This window comes from Pipistrellus kuhlii, unplaced genomic scaffold, assembly GCF_014108245.1.
Source record: "Pipistrellus kuhlii isolate mPipKuh1 unplaced genomic scaffold, mPipKuh1.p scaffold_m20_p_3, whole genome shotgun sequence".
Taxonomy (NCBI): domain Eukaryota; kingdom Metazoa; phylum Chordata; class Mammalia; order Chiroptera; family Vespertilionidae; genus Pipistrellus; species Pipistrellus kuhlii.
The window spans coordinates 182,366,322-182,372,504 of NW_023425529.1; the positions used below are offsets into that span (position 1 = coordinate 182,366,322).

The 6,183-nt window shown below is 51.7% G+C and overlaps 1 protein-coding gene across 3 annotated transcripts; it reads right to left on the reverse strand.

Annotated features, from left to right (window-relative positions):
• Positions 1-377: 377 nt before the first annotated feature.
• LOC118729816 (CDKN2A interacting protein) lies at positions 378-4,638 on the reverse strand. 3 transcript variants are annotated; one of them, XM_045588976.1, is made up of 4 exons: positions 4,516-4,538; positions 4,162-4,477; positions 3,391-3,521; positions 378-2,479 (listed from the first exon to the last, which is right to left on the reverse strand). In XM_045588976.1, exons 2-4 carry the CDS (start codon positions 4,428-4,430, stop codon positions 1,134-1,136), a joined length of 1,746 nt encoding a protein of 581 aa, XP_045444932.1. In that variant the 5' UTR covers positions 4,431-4,477; positions 4,516-4,538; the 3' UTR covers positions 378-1,133. The 3 variants fall into 3 exon arrangements, with proteins under 3 accessions (XP_045444932.1, XP_036313210.1, XP_036313209.1); XM_036457317.2 differs by having other exon boundaries at positions 3,422-3,521; positions 4,162-4,638; XM_036457316.2 differs by having other exon boundaries at positions 4,162-4,601.
• Between the last annotated feature and the right edge of the window lie 1,545 nt (positions 4,639-6,183).

Sequence of the window (6,183 nt, forward strand, 5' to 3'; positions counted from 1 at the left end):
TCTCAAAAGCCAGAAGAAAAGCCACAAAGATGATTAGGACATCTTGGGCCACTGAAGAAAAGTGAAACAATACACCACAATGGAATAACACAATTAGAATCACCCAAGACACAAAAACAGGATTCCACTTCATTACTAACAAAGGTATGTCAACTGAACAAGCTCATTAAAGAGCTGAGCATGGCTCTCTATTCTTCCAGTATTAAGACTTGTAAACAAAAGATCATCCAGTTCTAGATTTGCCAACTGTACCTTCTCTATTCATAAAGTTGCATATCAACTTGAAAAACTACTTGGCTGTAATTTCCAATGACTAATAGCAGGAAGCTTATTTGTAGGAATTAGCTCTGACTTAAGGGGAAAAGAAACACAACTTCTTGAAAAGGTAAAATAGCTTAAAGCATTTAATATCTAAACAAATCAATGTGTTAATAGCAGTAGTCACAAAATATGTTTAATATAGAAACCCACATTTGTCTTAAGAAAAAGTGTAAATTGTATTTTTACCTCAAAACATAAATTATTAACACACTTAAAGAATCTGCAGTGGTCAAAATCATGAATTTTAAGCAACCTCAGAATAAAATAACCTTAAGTACTTTATACTGCTTTATATCTAAAAAATGCTTACAACTTCTCATAAAAATAGTCTGAGGCAACTATTTTTTCTTTTATTATTTAACAGACACATTCAACATTCTGGGCAACATTCTTAAAACCTTAAGCTTCAGACTTTCAAATACTATGGTCCCCTTTTCTTGATGTTCACTAGGAAAAAAAAAAAAAAGCATGGTAGACAACTTAATGTAATTTCACCAAATCAAAAGCAGTACAAAAGTTTTAAGACTCTACAGAACTACACACCGTACCTAATGCATCATTAAAAATAGAAGACAGTATTTCCCTCAGCAAATAAAACAGCATACTGGTATGCTGTTAATGCATATCTTTTAATGTGTACTGTCATCCATAAGTTATTTACAACTTCTACTGTGTGAAGAGAACTAGAATGTAAATTTTCTGCAAAACTGGAAAAAAGCAATACAAAATTTGTGAAAGCCTGTTTATATGATACAAAAGTCAGTTTTTCTCTTCCAATACCAGATACTGTATGCGGTGACACTTTGCACATATTATAGTAATTCTTGAGGGTGTTTTAATGCTGGAGGTAAGTTTACAGGCCTTGATTCTTCATCAAGGAGCACTAGGTCTTCTATTTCACTGCCTTTGTACTTCCTTTTACATATTTTGACTACCACCTTTTTCTTGAGAAATACCTTTAATGCTTCTCTGGATGCAACCGCTTTTGCATTTTCTTTGCTTTTTCCACAGCCAGTGCCCAAATACACAGACTTGCATCTCAACTCACAAACAATGCTTTCTTGGGAGCTCTTACTTTGCGGCAGGTCTGCCAGTTCTTTCAGCGGGACGAAAAACACATCGAGGGTTGCTTTCAGAGCCTCGATGGCCGCGTTTAAGAGCTCGCCGTGATTCACGCTGGGACTGAAGCCACCCACGGCAACCAGCTTCCACGCCACCGTTTTGTACAGCCTGTTGAAAAAGGGCTGCTTCTGTTTCACATCTTCACTGGTTAACTTGCAGTAAGAGAATCTGACAGCACTCTCACTTGACTGGGAAGCACTTTTAGAAGGCAACTGGGATGTGCTAGTCTGAGAACTACTCTTGGAAGCCAGCTGGGACACACCTGCTAAGGAAGTGCTTTTGGAAGCCAGAGATCCGCTGGCCTGGGGGCTGCTCTTAGACGCTAGTATCGATGCAGCCACCTGCGAAGTGCTTTTGGAAGTCAGCATTGAAGTATTTACTGGTGTGCTGTTCTTGGGCGCCAGTGAGGATGTGCCTGAGGAAGAGCTGCTCTTAGAAAACGGGGGGGAAACATTCGCCTCCGAGCTGGCTTTGGAGGTTAACCCACTTGAAGCTGTCTCTGGACTCGGCTTAGAAGACAACAGTGGCAACTCTACCTCTGCGCTTCCCGAGGGGCCCAACAGTGGCACCTCAACCTCCGAGAGGCTCGGGGAAGCCGAGACCGAAGAGCCTTCCGAAGCACTCTTCTTCGGGGATCCACTTTGTTGACTGGAATCAGTGGACTGGGTCACATGACTATTCACACTGGATTTCAACAACGAAGAAACGATCGATGCTGCTGAGCTGTGTTTATCTGGGGCTTCTGCCTCAGAAGCCTTGCCAGCCCCTGCTGCTGTGACCTGAGAGGAGCCGCTGCTCTGGCTGGAAGCAGGCTGATCGCCATCACTGGTGGAGCTACTCTGATCGGAGGTGCCAAAGCTCCGGGTGGAGGTCCCACCACTCTCTGGTTTGGTAGATGACCCCGCACACACCGAGCTGTTTTCCTGCTGAGCTGATGCATGTTCTGTTTTGGCAGAAATCTTTGCATTATCTTGCTCAACTGCAGAATTGGTATTTCCTTCTAGAACTCGTTTTTTCGTTGGCTCTTCTACCCCTTCTAAAAAAAAAGAAAGAAAGAAAGAAAAACAGATATGTGACTAGTCCACCTCATATACATCAGCTAAAAATACAGAAGATAGATACTCATTAAAATAAAGGCACAGCCGAAGCTGGTTTGGCTCAGCGGTAGAGCGTTGGTCTGCGGACTGAAAGGTCCCAGGTTCGATTCCGGTCAAGGGCATGTACATTGGTTGCGGGCACATCCCCGGTAGGGGGTGTGCAAGAGGCAGCTGGTCGATGTTTCTAGCTCTCTATCTCTCTCCCTTCCTCTCTGTAAAAAATCAATAAAATAAAATAAAAATTTTTAAATAAAGGCACAAGGCAAATATATTTTAGAACCAGTAGTTTCTCTAAAACGGGTGGAATGGCCTTGGCCAGTGTAGTTTAGTTGGGTGGAGCTTCATCCAGGACATCAAAAGGTGGCTGGTTTGATTCCCGGGCAGAGCACATCTCAGGCTGCAGGTTCAATCCCAGTCAGGGTGTGTGTGATCTGAACAGCAACCAATGGATGTTTCTCTCTCTCTCCTCTTTCTCTCTCTACAATCAATAATAAAAAAAAAGAAAAAAAAATAAAAAATAAAAAAAAGAAAGAAAAGAAGGGCAGCCTTCCCTGGTCCCTTAATTTAAAAATAAACAAAACACGAGAAATAACTTCATTAATTTCTTAAAGAGCATCATTCATTTCTAATATCAAAAAATCAACAACAAAGACATTTGGCACTTCAAAACCTCAAAGCAGTTAAAGGAACACTCAAATTCAGAGCCTAGAAACACAGACACACAATTCAGTTTTGACATTTCACTTAACATTACAGAAATTCCAGGCCGTTAAAAAGCAGTAACTATTACTAATGACATCAAACTTATATTCTAAACTCCTATGTATGTTCACATCTATGATCTGCTAACCATTGCTACTTGATATCCCTCTTTTCTTCACCTTGGCAACCAGTTCGTCTCGGGTGGTATGGATTGGAGCATCGGTCACTTTGATGCCTTCAGCCATACTAAGTATTTTATCCATAACTTTTTGGGGGTACCTGAAAAAGAAGGAAAAGCCACTTTTAAGAGGTGTTGTTTTTTTCTTTCTTTCTCTCTCTAAGCTACTACCTCTGGGGGTGCCAACCACGCCACAGGAACGGCGTTTCCTGGTTGCAACCGAGCAAGTGTACCAACCGCCGGGCACTTTCCCGGAAGCTCGGAAACAAGGGCGCCGGCGGGCCCCTCCGGGTCCCCCTTCACCTCAGCGCCGGCCACAAGAGCAAGGGGACCAGACGTCCCGATTTTTAACAATCTGTCCCGCGTCCCTTTAAAAATAAAAAAAGTCCCGATTTTTGGAAAGAATCTTTAGGACTTAAAAAAAACAAAAAACAAAAAAACGGCGCGGGACAAATTGTTAAAAGTCGGGATTGAGTGTGTGTGTGTGTCGGGGGGACAATGGTGAGATATGTACACATATAATACCTTAATAATAAAATGGGGAAACATAAATTTAAAAATCGGGGCTGTCGCCTTACACGGAGGGCCGCCCGCCGCCCACTCACCCCCGGGGCCCCAGGCCGCTCCGCACGCGGCTTCCGGCGGGCCCGCCTGCTGGCCCCGGAGGGCGGGCGCCCGCCATTCCCGCTCCCGGCGGCCCCGGGGCCGAGGACAAGCCCGGGGCGGGGGCGCCGCACTCACCGGCACCCCAGGAAGACGTGGTTGGCCCAGGCCATGGAGAAGGAGACGAGCTGCTGCAGCCGCCGCCGGCGGGCGCCGCTCCCGGCGGCCGCCTCCTCCTCCTCCTCCTTCTCCGCGGCGGCCGCGGGGGCCAGGTCGCCCGCGTTGCGGAGCAGGAACTCCCGGCGGTGGCGCCAGTGCTTGTCGGTCTCGCCGTCGCCGCGCAGCGCCTCCACCCAGGCGGCCGCCCGCGGGTTCTGGCTCAGGAACTCGGGCACCTCCTGCGCCATGTTGTGGGCCTGCGGGTCGCGGAGGAGGCCGGAGCGGACGCTGCGCCCGGGGGAGCGGGCGGGGGCGCCGGGCGGGCGGGCGGGCGGGCGGGCGGCCCTGTCACGGCGGCCTGCGGCGGGAGAACGCCCCTCCGGAGGTCCCGGCCCCAAACAACAGCGCCCGCCCACTTCCGCCCGCCGCGGCCCGCCCACTTCCGCCCGCCGCCGGCCGCGGCCCTTTTATCACCTCGCCGCCGCCGCGCACGCGCGCGTCCTTCCGGCGCCGCTCTCCCTCCCAGGACGCTTTGCGGCGCGCGCGCCGCGACGCTCAGACTCCGCGGGCCGTGCGGGGCGCTCCCGGGACGCGGCGCGGCGCAGGGCGGCGCGGGGCAGGGCGGCGCGGGGCAGGGCGGCGCGGCCGGGCTCGTGCTCCGCCCGCGGGTGCCTGGCCCCGGGACACGCTCCGACCCAGCGTTCGGCGGCTCTGTGACGCCGCCCTCCGCGCCCTCCCCCAGGCCGCCCGGCGCCCGCGGGCTCCCGGCAGCGGCCCGGCGGGCCCAGCGTAAGGTGACCGGAGCGTCCCGCTTTTGGCGGGACAGTCCCGCTTTCTAAAAATCCCCCCTGTGAACCGCGGCGTTTTTAAAAAGTCCCAATTTTTGGGAAGAATCTTTGCAATCATTCCAATCTTTCCAGAAATCGGGATTTTTTTTTAAATGCCGCGGGACGCGGGGGAAACTGTTAGCAAGTGGGACTGTCCCGCCCAAAGCGGGACGCTCCGGTCACCTTAGCCAAGCCCCGCTCGGCGTGCGCCTCCGCCCGGGACGCTGGTTTAGAGCGGAGCCCGCCCCAAAGCCCGCCTCCTGTTTTCGTTTTAATTTAAATTCTTATTGTTTAAAGTTTTACGTGTGACCCTTTTTTACCCCCATTGACCTCTCCGGGCGCAGAGGGATAATCGCTTCCACCTTCGGATCCTGCGGGTCCGGGGACACAAACACAGACGGGAATAACGCCTAGCCCGGCGCCGGCGGCCCTGCGGGGCCCGGGCTGACACCCGTCCTTCCCCGCAGGGTGGGCTCCGGGTGGCTCCGCAGGTCGCCCGCGATCCCCGCCGCTCCCGGGGCGATGCCGGCGGTGCCCACGCCGCCCCCGGGGCGATGCCGGCGGTGCCCACGCCGCCCCCGGGGCGATGCTGGCGGTGCCCACGCCGCCCCCGGGGCGATGCCGGCGGTGCCCACGCCGCCCCCGGGGAGATGCTGGCGGTGCACACGCCGCCCCCGGGAGGTGCTGGCGGTGCACACGCCGCCCCCGGGGCGATGCTGGCGGTGCCCACGCCGTCCCCGGGGAGATGCTGGCGGTGCACACGCCGCCCCCGGGGAGATGCTGGCGGTGCCCACGCCGCGCAGAGGACAGGACGTCCCGAATCTGTTTGCTGAAACAGTGACTGCAGCTGCACAGCATCGGGGAGCGGGGAGCGGCATGGGGAGAAAGGGGCTGGGGTGTCCACCGCCCACACCTGCCCCTCTTAGAGCTCCTTCCCCCTCCATCTAGATGCCCCTAACATCTACCTAACATGTACCGCCTGCTCGGTTATTCTCTGTTAACAATTTCAGGTATACGTATAATGTAAGGTTAACAATAAGCTAAAATAGGTGCTATATAATAAGCTTAAACTATGAAATGAAAAATCCCCTTTTACTAAATTTTGAAAAGTGCTTGAATCAGAATAAGAAAAAAATGGTCACTTAGATAACCATTTTAAAAAGCCATGTAATTT

Coding starts and splice junctions, on each gene's coding strand:
- LOC118729816 (XM_036457316.2), bottom strand. CDS start 4,430: ATGGCGCAGGAGGTGCCCGAGTTCCTGAGCCAGAACCCGCGGGCGGCC. Junction 3,522..4,161: donor CACGTCTTCCTGGGGTGCCG/GTGAGTGCGGCG, acceptor CTTCTTTTTCAG/GTACCCCCAAAAAGTTATGG. Junction 2,480..3,390: donor AGGGATATCAAGTAGCAATG/GTTAGCAGATCA, acceptor CTTTTTTTTTAG/AAGGGGTAGAAGAGCCAACG.